This window comes from Saccopteryx bilineata, chromosome 8 (assembly GCF_036850765.1).
Source record: "Saccopteryx bilineata isolate mSacBil1 chromosome 8, mSacBil1_pri_phased_curated, whole genome shotgun sequence".
Classification (NCBI taxonomy): Eukaryota; Metazoa; Chordata; class Mammalia; order Chiroptera; family Emballonuridae; genus Saccopteryx; species Saccopteryx bilineata.
In genome coordinates, this window is record NC_089497.1 from 40117538 (window position 1) to 40141049 (window position 23512).

At 39.8% G+C, this 23512-nt stretch overlaps 1 protein-coding gene and 1 non-coding gene across 2 annotated transcripts in view; both read left to right on the forward strand.

Moving 5' to 3' along the window:
- NECTIN3 (nectin cell adhesion molecule 3) overlaps window positions 1-22727 on the forward strand; it is a 119942-nt gene extending 97215 nt beyond the window's left edge. Inside the window, exons 8-9 of the mRNA XM_066240892.1 lie at window positions 17175-17237; window positions 18556-22727. Of these exons, the coding sequence (XP_066096989.1) occupies window positions 17175-17237; window positions 18556-18735 (243 nt within the window). The 3' untranslated portion in view covers window positions 18736-22727. The remainder of the gene's footprint in view (window positions 1-17174; window positions 17238-18555) is intronic.
- On the forward strand, window positions 7852-7927 carry TRNAA-AGC (transfer RNA alanine (anticodon AGC)). Its single transcript has one exon. It is a non-coding gene; the product is annotated as a tRNA-Ala (tRNA).
- Window positions 22728-23512: the final 785 nt, after the last annotated feature.

Below are 23512 nucleotides of genomic sequence, written 5' to 3' on the forward strand. Positions count from 1 at the left end.
GCTTAGGAATCCACACTGTATTGCAAATACTAGAGAAATCACTGGCCTGGAGTCGAGAAATGTGGATCCAGATTTGTGTCCCAGCTCAGTCATGAGTGAATCCTTGGGGAAATCCCTTTACCTCTCTGGAACTCTGTTTCCTCATATGTAAAAGGAGGGCTTGGGTTTCTGGATTCCTCAAGCCCTCTTGCACTAATATTTTTAAATTCCTCAGATGAAAAGGGCTAAGCAAGTCTGCAGCTTTGGAATCACCAGTGATTAAGGACAGTCTTAGGCTTTCGTAGCTGTGTTTGTCCACAGCCTCTGAGATTGTACCCAGAAGATGCTCAGCTGCTGCCGTTTAATACATCCTTCTCGCCAGGTGCGTCAGGTGCCTTTGCGTCCGCACAGAGCTGGGCTCCTTACGCCATTGCATATTGCCATTTGAAAGCTATTTGTAAGGAGGTATCATATGACTTCACTGCACATATGGGTGGAACCTCATAAGGAAAAAAAAACTTTTAAAATTAAAAACAGTTGAAATATATGTCATCTCCTAGTAAGTTAAAAAAAAAAAAAGAAAGAAAGAAACAGTGGAGCTCAATGTGAAGTGCATGTATTTTCTCAGAACAGCTCACTTCGTCATCCGGCTCGCCCTGTGGAAGGACTGTTGCACAGATTTGTAGCCAAGTGCTAGAGGTAGATTTTTTCCCCCCAACATTTCACAAAATGGGGAAACATTCAGACATTTTTGTTGGCATTAACCATCTAAATATTTGAGCCATCTCTTCTTGTTCTCAGCAGAATGCAAATTCAACTAAAATGCTATTTTGAAAGAGAGGACTTTGTACTGTCTGTCATACATCCTTCTGAGAACTCGCTATATTTTATGACTTTTCCTTATGAGTTCTACAAGTAGATTTTAAGCCCTATAATCTTAGTGCTTACGTTTTTCCCTAGCGAGTGGCAGCTGCTTCTTTCCATGGTCCCTTTTCTTCCTTATTCTAGCTACACAGGTACACCATGTACCATGTGTCCTTGTGGGCCCTGGTCACTTCAAATCAGAAGCCTAAATGATGCTAAATTAAAATACGTGTTCATAATGAACATGAGCTTGAAATGTCATATGCACGGTCTAAATCTAGATGAGGATGGTTGGAAATAGATCCTTTCCTTCTACCGTGTACACATTTAAGGGGTCTAAAGTTAGCTTGCATTCTGTGTTACAGAAAAGAAATTTGTATTACTTGGCTTCCTTATGTGCTCATTTTAAAAAATTTATTGTTTCCCCAAACCATACTAAACATAAAAGGATATAGTATTCAAAATTGATTTTAGAAGGAGAAACGTAAAGTGGGTCTTTATATTCAATTATTGAACAGTCTGAGCAGTAAAACTTTCATCCTTAATGGTGTCATAATATCTGTTACAGAATTTGTTATCAGGAGAATATTTCTCCTGTTGGCTTACTTCTTTGATCTGCCAAGTACGATGCACGTGGGTTGGAGTCCCACGTGAACCAGTAGAGCACCAAGACTTACTATGAAGTCCTGTGCCAGTCTTTCTGAGAACCTCTTTCTGTTCTGTCTGATCTGCATTGCTGAGTTTTCCCAAATCCTTTTAAACTGAAAGTGAGATTCTCGCCAAGCATTCTCAGCTTCTTTGGAGGAAAAATAATAGAAAATTTTTGTAGTTTTTGAAGTCACTTACATTGAATATGTTCTTTCCCTCCCCTCCTCCAAGCAGCTTACATAGACATGTGATTTTTTTTTAACTCAGCTGCAATCAAAAGCAAACATTATGCCTTTTCCTTTAATGCACAGATGGTGCTCACTCTGATGTGTTACCCATTCTGGTCTGTAAGGAAAACATGACTCCTCTTCCAAGTGCATGCCACTCTTTTTAAATACAACATGCTTTATCTCTGTGAACAAGGAAGGTTTATTTCTGAACCTCCAGCTGCTCCTCATCTTCACATGTAGTTTCTGCCATGTGATAACATTTAACCCCTCCTATTTCATTGCATCTTGTCATTTTCAGGCCTTGGGCAACTTTCACTTCTTCTGGGTCTTTCACATGTAATCATGCATGATGCTTTCAATCAGAATTTCTTGATTGAACTCTGATTTACCTTTTTCATATATTGGGGCCCATGAAGTCTTACCCGCCTTTTTTCAGTGCATAGCAGCACTATCCCTGTACTTATCTTTCCCAGCCTCACAATTTATTCGCTGTCTATAATGTGAGCTGCTCACTCACTACGCAGGGATTTTTGTCTTTGTTCTCTCATCAAGATTAACCGATTAGCCAGCCTCTGTATTATACTCCCTCCTACAATTGAGTTGATATTCCTTTATTCTTTTATTGTACTTCTGAAAAAACTATGTTTTGTTTTCCTGAGTGGAATGTGCTCTTTCTCATGATTCAACTCATTCTATAGTAATGATTTCTGCTGTTATCCGTAGTGTTGTTCTTTTCACAGTCAAATATACTTCTCTATACCTCTCTTCCATAAACTTTCAATGCAATATGTGGCCTGCATGTATTGTTTTTTTCTCCTATTTTTTCTTTTTGTATTTACTTGCAGCATCTGCAGCCTTGATTTAGGCCTATAGATCTATTGGTGTTTTCTGTCTTCTCTCATTTCTCGTTCTCTGTTCCCTACTATTTGCTGTATTCTCCTTCACCCTGAGGACCTAGCAACACACATCATCATCATCACCATCACCATCACCATCACCATCACCGTCCTTGGTCAGATTAATATTTATCAAGCTTGCCTGACCTGTGGTGCGCAGTGGATAAAGTGGTGACCTGGAACATGGAGGTCGCTGGTTCAAAACCCTGGGCTTTCCCGGTCGAGGCACATATGGGAGTTGATGCTTCCTGTTCCTCCCTGCTTCTCTCTCTCTTTTTCTCTCTCCCCTCTCTAAAATGAATAAATAAGATCTTAAAAATATATATGTTTATCAAGCTTGCTTTTACCATGTTGCTGTGGAGGCTTGGAACTCTTGTATGACACTTAGTGATTGGACCCCTCCATACCTAGCCCAGTATCCTCAGTGTGGTCACATGAGTTCTCCATGTCACCAATACATTCTGGATCTTCAGTAATACTGTCCAACCTCCACCTCTCCATAACTTATCTTGACTGTACTAGCCTCTGACTCTTGTCATTTTTGTGATATGTATTATAGCTCCACAATCTACAAATATATTTCCAAGAATCTCTAAATACCTAAAGTTTTTCTTAACTCATTTTGCACCCAAATCTGACATGAACTACTGATTCTCATGAAATTATATATATATTTATTACTTTTTTCATTTAATGTAGATAGTCATATTTTCCACTGCAGATATATTTATATGTTTGGTTATGGGGTTCTGTACCAGAGATGTTTTATAAATTTATGGATTAAGTATCTCTCACCTTTCTAGAAATCAGAAAAATTTTGAATTTTAAAGTATATGTCTCTAACAGTTTCAGATAAAAATTGTGAATCTGTAGTGATTTGGGCATCTAAATAGATCAGATCACCAGTGTTTATATACCTGCAGTATCCTGGTTACTGTGACAGGAAAGAAAAAGTAAAAGCATAAGACAGGCTTCTCACTTTTAAGGAAGTTGATTCAAACTGCCTTGCTTTGTTGTTTAACTGGAAGAAGAGCCACATGAAACAAGATTGTAAATTCCTGGAGGTCAGGGGCCTGTATATTCTTTTGCATCCCCATTAGTAGAGTATAATTAATGATGAGGTTATTTCAGAGGATAGACTATGAATTTCCAGTCCATTTAGAGAAGACTTAAAGTTCACCTCTATAGAGCTCAGTTCTCATAGACAGCAGAACCAAAATCCCTATCAGATCTCTCAAGTCAGGTACCCCAAACATGATGGCACTTCTCCTAAACTCTCCGTCTGTACTAAGGACGCAGGGCTGAGGGAAGGACTGCTGTGCCTTCTGATGACTCCCCAGGACAGCTCTCTGGGTATGAACAGTCCCAGCCAGGCTCACTCGCAGCCTTGGGCCCTTCCAGCTCGGGCGAGGAATTGACAAATTTGTCATCTTGAATACTACTAATATTTAATTAATTTAAATACTTTTTGAATTGATATTTTAGAAGTTGTATTTATTCCCTCCACTGTTGCTACCAAAGTCCACATTTAGTTCTTAATTTTAAACAATGGCAATGCTTCTATCTTAGCAGAGTGACACCTTTCACTATAAAGTGAAGAAATGTCATCTTGCAGAGGCATTTATGAATCCCAGACTAAGTTAGACAAACTGTTATTTGTAGTTGTTAGCCTGTTCCGGGGGCTAACAGAAAATAAGCAAGCTGTGTTTGGCCACTTAAATTATGTGTGCATGCATGAAGATAAAATGCTATTTTTTTTTCTTCTTTTCTAAGTGAGAGGAGGTGAGGTAGACAGACTCCTGCATGCCCCTGACTGGGATTCACCCATTCCCAGAAGAGGGTGCTGATGCTCTGCCCACCTAGGGCCTTGCCCACAACCAAGCTCTTTTTAGCACCTGAGGCAGAGGCTCCACAGAGCCATCCTCTGTGCTCGGTGCTCCGGGTGATGTGCTTGAACTAACCATGGCTGCGGGATGGGAAGAGAGAGAGAGAGAAGAGGAGAGGAGAAAGAGATGGTCGCTTCTCCTGTGTGCCCTGGCCAGGAATTGAACATGGGACATCTACACGCCGGGCTGTTGCTCTACCACTGAGCCAATTGGCCAGGGCCTGATATAATGCTATTTTAACTGTTATTTACTTTTAACAAGCTGTGTTTCTTGCCTCAAAAAACAGTAGCATTTAAAACAAGAACTACATGATTCCATACATTGGTGGAACATAAAAACGAGACTAAGAGACATGGACAAGAGTGTGGTGGTTACCAGGGGTGGGGGGAGGGAGGACTTGGGAGGGAGGGAGGGAGAGAGTTAGGGGGAGGGGGAGGGGCACAGAGAACTAGATGGAGGGTGACGGAGGACAATCTGACTTTGGGCGAGGGGTATGCAACATAATTTAATGACAAAATAACCTAGACATGTTTTCTTTGAATATATGTACCCTGATTTATTAATGTCATCCCATTACCATTAATAAAAATTTATTAAAAAAAAACACACAAAAAACCAGTAGCATTTAGTAAGAGCATATTAATATGTAAACATTCAATACCGATACTGTAGGTTAAGTTGAAGACTTTAAAAAAAATTCTTGACTGATTTTATTAGCTCAGCACCATATCTGGAAGGATTCCCCACCTCCTTTATCCCCTGCTTCACATTTCTCCTCAAACCATTGGTGCTGCGACTCTCCATTCTGATCACAATTGCGTCTGTTTGTGCTTAACTGATGAGCTTGGATTGCAGTGTAAGATGCCTTTGTGGAAGTCACTTATGACTTTAGTGCCTGTATTCATGAAAATCCCAATCTGGGATTCCAGTTACTTCTCTAATTCAAATAAAACTGCCTATTTTGGGCAGTCTCTAAAGGTTAATATTAGCTTTCTATAATGAGTGATTTCTCTTTCTGTCTCACTTTCTTTACCACTTTGTTATTTTCATTTTTCCTTTCAAGAAAATGGTAAAAAATAAAAATAAAATAAAGCATTCAATTAAATTTAAGACCCTCAAAGAAAAGTATGTATAATTATTAACTAAATATGTTCAAGAGATTCCTTATTTGGTTTATGGGATAGCAACCATTAAGCAAAGAGATAAAGACTTTTCCATATTTCATTCTCTATCTTTTAGTTACACCCTCAATGGAAAAAGCAGATTATTGGTGAGAGAAATGACTCTTGTATTATCTCACCTTTTAATAGGAAGGAACATAGGGGAAGTGGAGTTCTATGTTTAGTGTTTTACTTTTCTTTTCACAATCTAAAATAGGTTCAACATTGAAGATTTTAGAAGGTTCTTTTTAGCCTTTTAAAATAATTTTTGCTAGGCATAGCATAAAATAGTTAACCACACAGAAGTTCTTACCAAGGTATCTTTCTCCAATGCCATGAGTTCAGGAATTTAGCTGCTAGATTAAATATGAGATTTGAGAAGGCCTATGTTAGTGGTTTTTAGAGAGGAATTAGAGTTGCTTTTTATTTTAGCATGTACAATTTTGAACATTACAACAACTTTTTTTTTTTTCATTTTTCTGAAGCTGGAAACAGGGAGAGACAGTCAGACAGACTCCCGCATGCGCCCGACCGGGATCCACCCGGCACGCCCACCAGGGGCGACGCTCTGCCCACCAGGGGGCGATGCTCTGCCCATCCTGGGCGTCGCCATGTTGCGACCAGAGCCACTCTAGCGCCTGAGGCAGAGGCCACAGAGCCATGCCCAGCGCCCGGGCCATCTTTGCTCCAATGGAGCCTTGGCTGCGGGAGGGGAAGAGAGAGACAGAGAGGAAAGCGCGGCGGAGGGGTGGAGAAGCAAATGGGCGCTTCTCCTGTGTGCCCTGGCTGGAATCGAACATTACAACAACTAAGCCAGAAATGGGATGGTTTCTGTCATACTATCTCTCAGAACACATCTTTTCACAAGGTAGTATATTGCAGTATGACAGGTAACATTTCTGTGCTTAGTGGCTTAGGGTACAATACTATGCCTGATACAGAAGAAACAACATCATTGTGGTGTTTGAGTACTTGGATAAAATGACATTAACAACTCTGAATTGAAAGTTTACCATGTGAGCAATTTTGGAGATAAAGTGGAATGAGTGGGTAATTTGGTATAGCATTCAGAGCACAGATGTGACAAGGACAGTGTAGCAATCTGATGTTAAAATGTATATATATTGCCTGACCAGGTGGTGGCACAGTGGATAGAGCATTGGACTGGGATGTGGAGGACCCAGGTTTGAAACCCCAAAATTGCTGGCTTGAGCGTGGGCTCATCCAGCTTATGCTTGGTGTCTCTGCCTTGAGTGTGGAATCATAGACATGACTCCGTAGTCACTGGCTTCAGCCCAAAGGTCAATGGCTTGAAGCCCAAGGTCGCTGGCTTGAGCAAGGGGTCACTCACTCTCCTGTAGCCCCCTGGTCAAGGCACATATGAGAAAGCAGTCAATAAACAATTAAGGTGCTGTAGTGAAGAATTGATGCTTCCCATCTCTCTCCCTTCCTGTCTGTCACAAAAAAAGTGCACATATTTATTTGTTATGGAAAATAGTGTATATGAATACATAACCATTTTATCTGTACCTGGAAATGGGTAGGATTTATGATTGAGGACAACTTAGCCTGTGTGTGGGTGTCTAGTTTGTCCACGAATAATTTTCCATCACCTTTATCATCTCTCTGCTTGAATTAGATACTTTGCTTTGCATACATATTATAATTTAGGTAAAGTATCACTTTTCATGTGTATTTTAATATAAGGATTAAGTGAGACCAAAACCAAGATAAGAAATTTTATTAAAATGTCTCATATCAAATTTCACTTTGGAAAATTAAAATCTAGACTGTATACTCAGTAGAAATAATGTAATGAAATTTACTTGCCAATAAGAAGGAACCCTGACTTCATTTTGAGTAAGACAGCTCTTTCAGCAACAGCTAGGCTGTTATCATTATGTGGTGACTTGAGGAAATTCCAGTGCTATTGAATAACCAATATTCTTCTGACTTATAAATAAACTTCATGGCTTAAGCCTAAATTTGAAATTTGCCATGAGGACATTCTGTAGTCCTTTTTTCTTGTAACCTCCTCATGGAAATCTTTAATATTATAAATTAAGAGACTGGACATTGCGTTTTAAGGTGCTAACTATATCACTGTATGATATACACAAACCACAAAAAAGGAGAGAAAATGCTCTCTAAATTAATCTTTGGGGGCTGATTAAAAAAAAAAATCTCGGCCCTGGCCGGTTGGCTCAGCGGTAGAGCGTCCGCCTAGCGTGCGGAGGACCCGGGTTCGATTCCCGGCCAGGGCACATAGGAGAAGCGCCCATTTGCTTCTCCACCCCTCCGCCGCACCTTCCTCTCTGTCTCTCTCTTCCCCTCCTGCAGCCAAGGCTCCATTGGAGCAAAGATGGCCCGGGCGCTGGGGATGGCTCTGTGGCCTCTGCCCCAGGCGCTAGAGTGGCTCTGGTCGCAACATGGCGACACCCAGGAGAGTCGCAACATGGCGACGCCCAGGAGGGTCGCAACATGGTGACACCCAGGATGGGCAGAGCATCGCCCCCTGGTGGACAGAGCGTCGCCCCTGGTGGGCGTGCCGGGTGGATCCCGGTCGGGCGCATGCGGGAGTCTGTCTGACTGTCTCTCCCTGTTTCTAGCTTCAGAAAAATGCAAAAAAAAAAAAAAAAAAATCTCTTGAGATTCTCAAGCTGCTCAAGAAAAGCCTTGCATTTATTTGTTTTCCTTTAGTCAAAGCTGGAGCCAAAGCCAGAGATGAAGTAACTTAGGCCATAGCTTCCATCTGACCAGTCCAGATGCGGATAACCAGAGCAGGTGGAAGGCTGGGAAGTCCTGAGCATCGCCTATCTTCCCTCTCCACTGTCTGCCCTCTCTCCTTTGATACACTCACTTCTCTTCCTGCTTTTTAGCTCCTTTCTGCATTCAAGTTAGGAAGAGACTAGATACACCCAGCCAGGCAGTCTCATATGATAGTTTAAGACACAGACTTTGGAATTACATAAACATGAGTTTGAATTTTAGCTCTGTGAATTTGAGATAATTACTTTATCTTTCTAAGCCTTAGTTTTCTTATGTTTATTATGGGAACAATGACAAAATGAACTCAAGGAGGTAGTATAAGAATATGAGCACATGTGAGGCATCTTGTACAACACCTGTATTAAGGGGCAGGGCACAGGAGACGAAGTCCTTGCAGTTAGTCACAAGCTTTTGTCCTATTGGCACAGGTTTGCCAGCATGCTCTGGCACCCAGGGCCTCTGTGGGGACCACTTACTAAGAGTGGGGAGTCGGTATATCCTATGGCTGGATAGTATGACAGCAAGTGTGTACTGAGTGTCTATTCTGTGATGGCACCATGTGAGGTTTGGGGAACCTCCCTGCTAATCCTCTTGGGGGTCAACAGGAAAGGATTTACAGCATAGTGAACCTTACTTCCCTGATTTTGATAAAGAGGAGTTGTAAGGAAATCTCAAATCTAGGGAAATATGGTGAGACAGACTTTTATATGTTTAACTTGTACAGGGTGTAGTGGCAATCTGTATCCATTGTGAGTGGCAATCTGCATCCATCATGATTGATTGTACTGTATATACTAAAGAACTACGAATTAACTAAAAAATTAAAGAAATACAATTTTTTTAAAAAAAAAGGTTCATTAATAATACAACAGCCTCCTTGACATGCATAGGCTTTTGAGAAACACTGCATTCCTAAATACCCTATCTTTTTAAAATTCAAAGGGTTGAGAATTATAAAGACACATTGAAAGATGGATATTGAGCAGTTGCAAAGCTCATTAACTAGCTAAATAATTATTCCATTAGAAAAGCCTCCTCCGTCTTGATTCAGATTTGTGTCGCAACAAAAGTACAAATTACTACCTGTCATAACCTTTCTAAACTCACCTGTGAATGGTTAAAACCACCAGTGTTAAATTTGTGAATGCCAAGGGTCTACTTTAATAATAAGAGACATAAATTTGAACAGCTTACCCTTATGGGTAATTATTGTGGGGAACAGTAACAATTATGTATCTCATTAAACAAGTGTCTAATTAATGTTATAAATTTTGCTTGATTAGAGCACAATCTTTATAGTTGCTGCTCATGCAACATCAGTAGCCACTCTTACTACTATTTAAAAAATGAGAAGGAAAAATTGATGTTTCATAATTTTAATAATACTTTATAAATTTATTCAGATAGGTACTTAATGGGTAGGAATGTAATATCCTTTATGCCTTGAGGAATCCATACTTTGTGAATTATGTATGGTAGCCTTCTTTTTAATGTCTTACTCTTTTACTGTAGTGAAATCACCTCTATAGGTTTGGAACAGAGTCACTAGAATACAGAGAAGCCATTGGATCCTATAGCTGAGAACTCCCTGCATCAAGGACAATCTGTGTAAAACTATCAAGAATTTATTATGTACTTGTATCATGCCAGATTCTGGACTGTCAGAGACTATTCATTCTATTTCACCTCCACACCGTGCTCCTCTAAAATGGAATTAATGACATGGAAAGGTGTAGTTTATTTAAAACATATTTATTGGGATATATATGCCCCATTTTAAGGATACAGTTTGATAAACTTTGCCATTGTACACGTTGATGTAACACTACCCCAATCAAGAACATTTCTGTCACCTGTAGAATATCCCATATAGACCCTCCTCCTTCACCACCACCACCACCCTTCCCCACAAGCACACCTACTGCCTCAGGAGGTAGAAATCACAATATATTAGTTAAGCCCTTTAAAAGAAATTTACATAAAAGAAATTACAGTGTGTTCTTTTGTGTCCAATATCTTTTGCTTAGCATAATGGGTTTTTTTTTTATTCTTTTTTTTTTTTTTTAATAAATTTTTATTAATGGTAATGGGATGACATTAATAAATCAGGGTACATATATTCAAAGAAAACATGAGCATAATGGGTTTGTTGTTGTTGGTTGTTAGATTCATGTTGTTGCATGAACAAATTTCCTTTTATTCCTGGGTATTATCCCATTTTCTGAATATACCATAATTTGTGTATTCATTCAATTTTTGAAAGCTGTTTTGGTGTAAGATTTGGGAATATTATGAATAAGAACATTTAGGGTTTTTTGTTTGTTTGTTTGTAACATCTCTGTCTGGTTTTGGTGTTAGGATGATGGTGATCTCCTAAAAGAGGTTCCAGAGTGTTCTTTTTTTCTCTCCTTTGCAGAAAGAATTTAAGGGTAGTATTGTTCCTTTATATGTTTGATGGGATTTACCAGTGTTTCCACCTGGGCCTGGAGTTTCTCCGTGATTTTATTTTGTCTTTCAAGGCATTTGTCCATTTCATCTAGGTTGTCAAAATTAATTGGCATCTAATTTTCTATAATGCATATGTTTTACCCTTTTAATTTATGTGAGAACAGTATTAATGTCACCATTTTCTTTTTCTTTTTTATTAACAGGGGTTTTCTAATTTTATTAATCTTTTCAATGAACCAACTTTTGGTTTCATTAATTTTATTCAATGTTTGTCTATTTATTGATTTTTCACTTACCTCCTACTTTTTTGGACTTAATATACTCTTTTTTTACTTTCTTAAAGAAGACACATTATTCATTCAAGATCTCTTCTAATATAATCATTTAAAACTATAAATTTTTATTTAAGCCCTTTTTTTGTTTAAAATCTCACAAAGTTTGTTGTGACTTCACCAAACTTCATTATCATTCAACTCAAAATATATTCTGGCTTCCCTTATTATTTCTTCTTTTGCCGTTGAGTTATTTAAAGTATGTTATTTCCAAACACATTGGAGCCTTCCAAAATATGTTTTTGTTATTGATTTCTCACTAATTATAATTAGAATATATAGATAAAATATTTAAATCCTTTGATATATATTGGAACTTCTTTTATTATCCAGCATATGCTCTGTCTTACTGAATATTCTATGTTGACAAAAAGAATTGTATATTCTGCTATTGTTGAGTATAGTAGTCTATAAATGTCAATTAAGTCACATTGGTTAATAATGTTTTTCTTCTTTTCAATTTTTTTAATCTTTTCAACTTCACAGGGTTTTTTGTTTGTTTATTTAGAAATTAAATTTAATGGGATGACATTGATTAGAAAGAAAGTACATAGGTTTCAGGTGAAAAATGATATTTGGATTTTTGATGGGGATTACATTAAATTTGTACATATATTGCTTTGGGTAATATGGCCATTTTTACTGTGTTGATTCATCCAATTCTTGAACATGGAATATTTTTTTATTTCATTGTGTCTTTTTTATTTTCTTTTAATAATACTTTGTAGTTTTCAATATATAGGTCCTTCACATCCTTTGTTAAATTTATTTGTAGGTATTTTATTTTTTGTTGCAATTGTAAAAGAAAATTTTTTTTAATTCATTTTCTTAGTTTCATTGTTGGCATATTGGAAAGCAGTAGACTTTTATATATTGATTTTTGTATCCTTTGGCTTAACTGTATTGGTTTATAGTTTCTAATAGTTTTTTGGTGGCGTATTTGGGGTTTTTTACATACAGGGTCATGTCATCTGCAAAAAGTGATACCTTTACTACTTCTTTCCCAACATGGATGCCTTTTATTTCGTTCTCTTGCCTGATTGCCCTGGCTAAGAGAGAGTAGGCATACTTGTCTTGTTCCTGATTTTAGAGGAAAATCTTCCAGTTTTTCAACATTTAGTGTAATATTGACTAATGATTTATTATAAATGGCCTTTATTATGTTTAGGTACTTTTATTCTATGCCCATTTCATTGCTTTAAAAACAAATGGATGTTGTATCTTATCAAATGTCTTTTCTGTATCTATTGATAAAATCGTTATTTTTTCCTTTGTTTTGTTGATGTGGTGTATTGCATTGATTTATTTGCATATGTTAAATTATCCTTGTGCTCCTAAATTGAATCCCACTTGATTGTGATGTTTTATTTTGTGTGTGTGTTTTAAATATCAAATTTATTTGTGTTCTTTCTATCTTTTTGTCTTTCCTTTATTTTTTTAATTTAGAAATTTAATGGGGTGACATTGGTCAGTAAGAATACATAGCCTCAGGTAAACATCTCTATAGCATTTGAACTGTTGATTGTGTTGTGTGCCCATCACCCAAAGTCAAGTCATTTTCTATCGCCATATTACTTGTCTCTACTTACTGTCCTCCCCCGACCCCCTGCCCTCTGATAACCACTTGACTTCTGTTTATGTTCATGAATATCATTTTTATGTCCTACCTCTGTCCAAGTGCTGTGCAGCACAGTGTTTACTACCTGAAAACTGTTGTTTCATATATTTTGACTGTGTTCTAATAATTGATGGCAGGAGGGCTAGTCTGGTATTAGTTCTCTATCATGACTGGAAGCAGAAGTAAAAAATGTATCACTTGTCAGTATAAAGAAAAAGCATTAGCAGAACATATGTTGATAGGATGAAAACCTATTTTAAAAGCTTTATGAACAAATCATTGGAAGAGAGAGATAGTGCCAGTAGACCAAGAGCATCTTGAAGAAGGCAAACCAAGAGAACAATGTAGGTCATGGAGCAAGAACTCAGCTCAGAGAAAATGGCTGGGGGTCCTATAACCCAGCAACTTGAGGAACTTCTCTATTAGAATGTAGTAAAAGGTAATTTCAGTGTGAATCCTAGGTATTAACCAGACTCTGAGATTTTTCTGTATCCATAATAAATAGTACACATTAAAAGATTTGGTTATGTCTGGTGTGGCATTCAAAAGTTACCCAATGATGTGATGAGAAACTCAGCAAATGCTTCAACTGGGAAAGAAGCGCTGGAGGAGACACCAATTACACACTAGGGGTGAGGTTGTTGGGTTATTTTTGAGCAAAAGAAGATAAAATGCTTGTTAAGGTAAAATAAAATAAAACTTGAAGAACTAGTGTTGTTAGCACCTTGGAAGCAAAGAATGAAAGTGTACATCACTTTAGTAAATCAGGAGAGTAAATATGGGTTATAGCTAAAAAAAAATTACTATAAGATAGTACATATATATAAGCAGGAAACAAATATATATTGGAGATTCACAGTAGCCCAAGACTTCCTAGGGGAAGAAATGCAAGAATAATATATACCATGAATCCATCAGTTAAAAGTATAGATTAATTTAGTACCTATATATTAAACACTAAATATGTGAGGTATTATGCAAGACACTTTTCTATATACTGTAGTCAGGAACTTTTTAAAGAAATCAGAATATATAACGTTTCAGGTAGTTTATGGACTAGCAGAAACAGAACACATATCCACCCGCTGTTAGATTAAATTATATTCCTGTGTATATTGTGAGAAATTGGATGGCCACACAATGTAGACACAAGCATGCTTTTCAATAGCCCCTGATTCCTGGGATGTAGGGGACACCCTAAGATGTGTGGAGTCCTATTATTATAAACTGTTTAATAAAATATTGTACTACAAAGTTAAACACTCATGAGCTCATATGAGGTACAGTAATTTATGGATGAAGGATTACAAGGTTGGATAGAGAAGGGGAACTTAGGCATTTGCTTATTGTCCAGTTGTGCATGTGAAGATTGTTGCCCAGACACCATATTTTCTTGTTCAGGTCTAGGAACTCTTTTTTTCTTGTCCCTTATTGTCAACCATACCACTTCTGGCTAATTTTATATCTCCTATTATGAGAAAAAAGGAACAATGCTATTATTACTCATAAAACCATGACTCTGAAATCCCTTTGTATTCAAACAGAATAGATTTTTCTTCCTCTATAATTCTCAATACTATTAAATTAATACACTGTACTGGTTACATTGTTACTCATGATGCTGTGCCACCCCATTGTGTCCTCCATGAATACTAGCTTCTAAGGATTTAAAAGTTGCGACTATGTTTCCTTGGTAATGACCAAATGAAAATCTTACCCAGAGGGTTAGGAAAGTGTGAATGATAATTTATTATCTGGTCGTGTTAAATTTAGCATTTGGAATTTTATAGCACCAAAATAGAACAGCACATATTTCAACCAAGTCTTCTCTTGAACTCTGGAGGGTCAGAATCACTGTGATTCTGGAATGTGCTCTCTTACCGTGTGGACTGGCTCCCTGCTTTCCACACTGCCACCATCGGGAGAAAGGCGCTTGCTCTTTCTACAGAGAAGCATTTAACTGCTCTGCCTCTTTTCAAATTATATACAACAATGATGTCGAATCGTTTCTCAATTACCTCCATTAATGGAAGAGGAACAGTAGCAGGAATAATCTAAAACAACAAATAAAAGAAAATGCAAACTTTAATTTTAGGTATTTTTTATTGAGGTGTGGTGGGTTTTTTTGTTTGTTTTTTGTTTTTGTTTTTGACCAGGACCAGCTCCATAGTTTGAGAGGCTCAAGGAAAAGTGAAAATACAGGTCCTCTTGTTTTAAAATAAAATATGTCAAAATGGCAAGACTAGATACCTAGATCAGGGTGACTGGGAGACTGGGCCATCATGAGACATGTTCTCCAGCCCCTCCCAGATGTGGCACGATGCCGAGGAGCATGCGCTCCTGACCCCAGCCTTCCCTGCACTGGTACTCGGGCCCCAGCCAGGCAGAGGGTAGCCGCAGTCACTGGAGAGGGGCAGGAGGTGAAGGGATAGATTGGGGTTGGGAGGCTGGGCACCAGAGTGGGCAAGTGGTAGCCAAGAACCAAATCAAAGACAAGCAGCAGGTGGCAGGATTCCCTTGAGCTTAGATTACAAATCCCTGATGCATGCTCCATTGTCCCATTAGACCACTGACAATATACATGCACAGTGAAATGAAGAAATCTATGGTGGCAACCACAGAGCATTCAGTTCCAAAGTGGGACCCTTGTGAGCACTAGTTGCTCCTGTGCGACTGGTCACTCATCCGTGAAATTGGTTCTGCCTTGGATTTTTATGTACTGTCAAGATGAACTGGTTGTGTGGAAAGCACCCTACAATCACACAGGATACTACAGGAGGGACACGTTTGTCACAGATAATTTATAATTTGGATAACCCTGAAATGGGATACCAAGAATGATAGTTTAGAATTCAGCATATTCATTGGCTAAGTGTTGACTTCTTCCTATGGCAGAACCGCCGGCTAGGGTACGGGATGGAGGACAGTGAGCAAGGCTGGCTCACTGTTCACGGGGCTTGAAAGATACAGACATTAGGAACTATGAAGCAAACGGGTCATGGTGTGTGCTCTAATGAAGGTATAAACAAGAAAGCAGTAAAACTCGGAATGAAGGAATTAACTCTGATGGGCAATGTGGGAAGGCCTTGTAGGGGGAAAAAATGACTTCAGTCAGGCCAAGATGGGTGGGTACTAAGTATTTCAATTAACAGAGACTAAGGGGCAGACCTTCTGGGCTAAAAGGACAGAATAAGAAAGGCATTCAATGGAGAGCATGTTGCTAGATATGCCTACATGCTGGGACTTTCAGGTCATTTTTTGTTATACTTAGTGAACATCTATTTTCCAGGCACTGACACAGAAGCAGGCGATATAAGAATATAGAATTAGGCACCAGACAGCTCCATGTATCAGCCTCAATCTGCCACTTCCCAAATGGGAGACTAGACAGTTTAACTACTTCTGAACTTCAGTTTTAGTCCTCTGTAAAATAAAGGTGCTAGTTTTATAGGATATTATAAAGATTAAATGAAACAATGTTTGTAAAATACTCCACCCAGCACCCCCCGTCTAGTGAAGGACACAAGCAAATACAGTGGTACCTTGAGATAGGAATTTAATTCGTTCTGTGACTGAGCTCGTCAGTTAGTCAACTCGTATATCAAATTGCTGGTACTGGACCCATGTGCCAATGCATCAACTAGCGGCAGCTTCCCGAATCACAACTCATATCTCGGAATTTCACTCAGATCTCGAACAAAAATATGGACCGAGTCAATTGTATCTTAAAAAAATCCATATGTACCCAAATGATCGTGGCAGTATGTGCTGTGAGAGCACAGGAAGGAGAGTGGCCATCTCTGCCCGAGGCTTTAGTGTGACGCATCCGGGAGGGGGGGGGTGCGTCTAACAGGCAAAGGGGCAGCTGAGCAGGAGCCCTCTTCGGGTTTGAAAGCCATGAGTCCACTTTGTGATCCGTGTGGGGCCGAGGGGACAGGGAGTAGCAGCAGGCAGAGAAAGGTGACTATGTAAACCGTCTATAGATAAAGACGAAAAAGTACCTTTTGTTAGCACCACAGAACTACTTTTAACGATTCAAAATAGCAGACTCTTCCCTGAGAAAGGTGAGAGACCTTCTCTGCTGAGTCCTTGAAGTAAGATGTAAACAAGTTTGCCTGCAGCGGCTGCTCTGTGGATTTTCTTCCTTCCAGAGGAATTACAGAGTGGAGAGAGAGAAGCACTCTTAAGAATTGTAGCTGTTTTTCCTGTCTTCATCTAGAGTATTTTGCTTAGTTGGCAGACACATCACAAGACATGATTGGCTCTTTCAAAAATAGGAGTCCTGGTGGTCTCGGTTGGCGCGGTGCTTTAAAGGGCATGCCTTTTTCTCTCTTCCTCCTCCAGACTGAACACTTGCCTCTGCAGACCCACTTCAAAGAAAGAGAGATTGGCAGTCTCCAGCGCTCTGTGAGTAACACTGTCCTGCTGTTGGGGTCAGCCCAGGTGGAGCTGGTGGCCACCCTGCTTATTAAACTATCATTTGATTTCTATGAAATTTTATTTTATTCACCTCTCTAATATCTAAGCATCTGCAATATTATTTTATCAAGTCCTTGAGCTTGCTTCTCCCTCTTAGGAGTAATCAAGTTTTATGACACCAATAACCAGGTAGAGGGATCAGTACCAGACAGCAGAGAGCATCAGGGGGTTCATTTTCATTTTATAGAGTTAGCTGTGTAAGTAAGGAAGAAAGGTCAAGATAAGAGAATATTTTTTTATTCATTTTAGAGGGGAGAGAGAGAGACTGAAAGAGAGAGAGAGAGAGAGAGAGAGAGAAGGGGGGAGGAGCAGGAAGCTTCAACTCCCCTATGTGCCTTGACCAGGCAAGCCCAGGGTTTTGAACCGGCGACCTCAGCATTCCAGGTCAACGCTTTATCCACTGCACCAGCACAGGTCAGGCTAAGAGAATATTTTTTTTTAATAAATTTTTATTAATGGTAATGGGATGACATTAATAAATCAGGGTACATATATTCAAAGAAAACATGTCTAGGTTATTTTGTCATCAAATTATGTTGCAAACCCCTCGCCCAAAGTCAGATTGTCCTCCGTCACCCTCTATCTAGTTCTCTGTGCCCCTCCCCCTCCCCCTAACTCTCTCCCTCCCTCCCTCCCATGTCCTCCCTCCCCCCCCACCCTTGGTAACCACCACACTCTTGTCCATGTCTAAGAGAATATTTTTGATAGTGTTTCTTATTCTCAGTCATACTGGCGATATGGTCAAATACCAGTTCATTTCTCTGTATTTCTTCCCTAACTCCCCAGTGTGGAATCCTGAGGTTTCTTTTGGATTTTTGTTTTTTTGTGTGTGTTTATTTACTTGATTGATTGTTTTGGCTGTGTGACTTAATTCTCTATATGTCTCATGCAGTCATCCCAAGCTTGAGCCGTGCTCAGGGACACGTAAAGTTCACAGCCTTGTTTTTCTCCAGTTTACCTTAACTGATTCTGGTTCCAAATTTCAAAACTGGAAACTGATTATTGTCTCCATTCATTAGTCACAGTTTTCTGTTTAGGAGCTGCTGCCAGTCTTGTTCAGGTATTGAAAGCAACAAATGACTAGAAAATGATAATTTGTTGAACTTTACCTGCCATTCAATAGTCAGTGGGATGAAGAATCAGGGACACAGACCGTGATGAATTCTGTTCTTGCTTGTTTTTACTGTAGTACTAGAAAAATGCAAATAGCTGTTCTGCTAATATAAAGCAATATTTGAATTTTTAGAATGGACTAAATAGCAGACGATTTGACTCTGAAGATGAGAATCCAGCGGGTGAAGATGGAATTCAGCAGATGTACCCTCTTTACGATCAGATGTGCTACCACGACCGGAGCCCTGGCAAACATCGCCAAAACAAGGATCCCGAGAGAGTCTGCATGAACCCACGAGAGCACTACGTGTGATCTCTGTCTCCCTGTGGCCAATGGGTGCTCTAGCAAATGTTATGCCTAGATAGAGGAGAAGAACTAAGGTCCATAGTTATTATTTTGCTCTCTCTCATTAAAACAATCCCCCTCTAAGTGTATCAGGAGTTGTGATGAATGACTTGGAGCCAGTAGCAAATTTCTTTCCTCCAGTAAGAATTTCTTCACCACCAGCCGTGTCTGTGAACTTGACACAAGTTCACAAAGCCTTGTGTGTTTCTGTGACGATGATGGTGTTTACTAACATTGGGCCTACGATGGCATGTTCATTTCAGAGGAGAGCACCTGTCCGTGAGGCCAGCAGTGATTCTCCGGAAAGGCCTCCGCGGGGAGTGGAAGCCTCGCTGGGTCTCAGGCCTGCCAGCCTGTGCCTCTGTAACTCAGCCGGGCAGAAAAGGGAGTTCAAAATCCATTTCACTGTTTAGCTGGGACTTGGCTTTCCGTGACATGCTTAATATAATCACAATACCTGGGTACAAATAAGAGGCCTGAGGAAAAGGGCACAATTTGTTCTTTATCCAAGAAAACAAAAAGCAGTTTAAACCTTCAAGCCTGTTGGTTGCTTGTAGACTCTTGCGGTATTGTTATATCTGTTTCTTCCTGACCACTGAGGTCCTGGGGGGTACATATTCCCTGCCTCGTCTACATAGCCAGCTGGTCTTGATTAGCACAGTGCTGACCAAGGTCCTCTTTTGCTCTGTCATTGTTCCCACAGTTCTTTACTGGCCTGATAAGCCTACTTCCCACCTCTTCAGTCGAATAGAGGACGGCCTTGAGCCTTTTCCCTCTCCTGGGCTATTGTGCAGGGCAGGCTCGGCTTTCACTGCTGAAGTTTCTTTCACACTAATCCTCTCCGCACAGGCCTCAGCCGCCCTCTGCATTCTTCAGACCGCCGATTGTCCGAGTTCTCTCTAGCTCGGAAGAGCCTGCTGGAGAATCACCGTGAAATAACTCCTGTTTTTAAAAGGCAGTTGGAAAAACAAAACAAAAAGCCGCTCTACTGTGGCCTATGTGCTAACCCCACCTATTGTTCTTGATCCCCCTCCCTGCTCTACCTGGTCAACAAGAATGAAGAGAAGCTACAAGAGCCGGCAGTGTAGTGACCGAGGTACCAGTGCACCCTGCATTGCTGGGGGGAGGCTTCTCAGTCTGGCTGGAGGCTTCTCAGTTCTCTCTGACGGCAGTTTTTCTCCAAAACTCAATGTAACAATTAGAGTGGGGTGAGCAGAGGCGGGAGCCCGGGTACAAGTGTTCCTCACCCTCCCTCACATCTTAGGAAAGCATTGCCTTGCTGTGTTCTAGAAGGTTAGAGGTGTGCCGCTGACACACACACACACACACACACACACACACACACACCCCTACTTGTCATAGATTAGGAAAGAGTGACATAAGCACTTTGAAACAGTACACGTTTCCAATCTGAGCTTCAAGGAGGTGGGAGAGTATTAATGTAGATTTCTAATGAGATACCAAAGATGCCTTCTGTTCATGTTGCGCTGGCTCTAGTTCTTATTTGTGTGTGTGTGTTTCCTTTTCTTAGCTGCCACGCTTCGTCAGAGAAATTACCCGATTCTACAGTAGTAGGTACTCCCGCATTGCCTGAGTGACCAGTGATTCTGGGAGAAAAGACGCTTAAATTCTAACTCAATGCTTTAGCTAGGTAGTCAGCAATTTAAAAAGTCACATGGGAGCCAAGGGTAAATTCCAAGGACCCTCACTGCAGTGTCACAGTGCTACCTCAGAGCTGGAACTGACTGCCTTTTGTAACAAGCCAGCACTGAAACCGTTGACTTTATTATGTGGAGTCCTATCAGTGAGTTATTTGTAACTGAAAATGTAGGATCCTTGCAATTGCTTTCCAAAAGAACGATCACTCTGGTCGGAGCTCTCCTTCACAGGGAAGTGTTTTATAAAATACTGGATGTTACAGAGGAGGAGACACTGGAGAATCGCCTCCTTTCTATTACAATGTCTCACACGTAGGGGTGGTTGCTAGGGGCCTGCTGGGAAGCAGGTGTGGAATTAGTGTCCTAAAAGTGCACCTGGGACCTAGTGGGGAATAGAGGTGTCTTCACTTGCACTAGGGAAGGAGATTTGAAAGCACTGGATTTTAGGGTCCCTTTGCCCTGTCTACAACACCTTCCTTACCAAGAAGAACCCGCTATTACATTTTTTATATTCTCAGTGTAGTTATGGAAAAGAGTTTTCAAGATATTGATACCTCTCTCACAGTCAAGTATATAGTTCAGTATGCTTTCTGCCTCTCTGTCAGGTATGACATTTCTTCAATAAACTGGTAGATTTTATAGTTGTTGTGTCCTTACATGGGTCGTGTAAGTTATATAATTGCTTATCCTGGTGCATCCATCTGTCTCTCCAAATACTGAGTGGAATAGAAGGATCTTTAAAAGGGTTTGATTTTAGCCCCCTCAGCTGAAATATACACTCCAAAATTAGCCCATCAGTCTATAAATTTGGAGCCTAGGCTACTTGACGATAGCTATTTAAATTTGGAAGTTAGATTCTTAGGGTTGGTGAGTGAGGCTTAGGGATATAAGTAAGCCACGGCTGACTTACTAAAACAGAAATAAATCCCACAGTGCTTATCTACTTATGGGTGCACTTTGCATTTCAAGGGGGAATGTGTGCGCTCCACCTCACACACACAGCCTGTGTTGCCTGTTCCGTAGTCCGCCCCGGCCCCAGGAGTGCATGGCTGCTGCAGTAGCAGATAACTGGTTCTCTGAACAGCTGAGTCAAGCAGCTATGCCACTCAGGATTGGGCTGACATAATGGGATAGGAACTTAGATAAATTCTTTTTTAGTTTTCAAATTTTATTTAGAAAATTCAATTTAACAGTGTGACATTGATCAATAAGAGTACATAGGTTTCAGGTAAATATCTCTACAGCATTTGATTGTGTCATGTGCCTATCACCCAAAGTCAAATCATTTTCTGTCACTGTATATCTTTCCCTCTTTGCTCCCCTCTGCACCACCTTGTCTCCCTCTTGGAAACCACTGCACTTTTATCTATGTCCATGAGTCTCAGTTTTATATCCCACCTATGTGTGAAATCATACAGTTCATAGTTTCTTCTGATTTACTTATTTCACTCAGTATAATGTTCTCAAGGTCCATCTATGTTGTTGTAAATGGTACTATGTCATCATTTCTAATGACTGAGGAGTATTTTATTGTACAACTGCTCACAAAAATTAGGGGATCAGGGAATGTGCAGATACTCCAGCACTTTCAGCCTTTTGTATAGTGCATTTTCATCAATGAAATAAAAGTTGGTTTTGCATCTCATTTGCATAATCAGCTTTCTTTGACTTGTCATTTGCTTTCCTGATGTTCTCGTTTAATAAAAAAATCAAATTTTTTTTTATCGTTTCATGTTTATTTTGAAATATCCCCTAATTTTTGTGAGCTATATATGTGTACCACATCTTCTTTATCCAATCCTGTATCTAAGGACACTTTGGTTGTTTCCATGTCTTGGCCACTGTGAACAATGCTGCAATGAACATGGGGCTACATGTGTCTTTACGTACCAATGTTTTTTGAGTTTTGGGGATAGATACCCAGTAGAGGGATTGCTGGGTCATATGGTAGTTCTATTCTTAAGTTTTTGGGGCAACACCATACTTTCTTCCATAATGGTTGTACTAGTTTACATTCCCACCAACAGTGGATGAGGGTTCCTTTTTCTCCACAGCCTCTCCAACACTAGTTATTACCTGTATTGTTGATAATAGCCAATCTAACAGGTGTGAGGTGGTATCTCGTTGTAGTTTTGATTTGCATTTCTCTAATAGTAAATATGAGCACCTTTTCATATATCTGTTGGCCATTTGTATGTCTTGAAAGGAATGTCTGTTCAGGTCCTCTCCCCCTTTTTAATTGGATTGCTTGTTTGTTGCTGAGCTTAGTGAGTTCTTTATATGTTTTGTATATAGACAAATTTTTTATTTATTGATTTTTTTTTTTAGAGAGAGAGGAGTGAGAGAGAGAGACAGAGAGAGAGAGAAGGGGGAGGAGCAGGAAGCATCAACTCCCATATGTGCCTTGACCAGGCAAGCCCAAGGTTTCGAACCGGCGACCTCAGTGTTCCAGGTCGACGCTTTATCCCACTGCGCCACCACAGGTCAGGCCATATATAGACAAATTTTTTAAGGTGATTTTTTTCTCTCTTCTGTTAGCGTTCCCCTATCCCTGACATTCTTATGTGTTCTACATTTGAAGAAGTCCTTGCTCTTTAGGGCATGTAATATAAAATCTCACCTACGCTAGGCTTCCCTGTTACCTGCCCATAATAGATACTAAAGAAATGTGCTATAAACTAACCTAACTGGTCCCCTCGTTAACTTTTTATGGTCTTGTTTACTCATAGGGATCATACATTTTTTCCTACATCTTTGAAAATGATTTCTCAAGTCCTCTTTCCCAGTAGCCTAAGATTTACTATCTTGTTTTCCATTGCACTGTGCTGGTCTCCAGGTGCTGTTCTTATATACAATAGAGCCTTCCTTCAAACCTCTTAGTTCCTGGGGACACAGAGGATAGACCAATACACTAAGAATCAAAAGATGGGTTCTACTCCCAAGCTTCACCACTTCCTAGCCATGGGAACTCACACAGGTGACTTAACCTGTCTAGGGCATCTTTTACCCCTGTCCATAAAGCAGAGATTATAACCCCTTTTCTATCAGCAATATGGTGAAAGTTAAATAAGATAATGGATGGACTA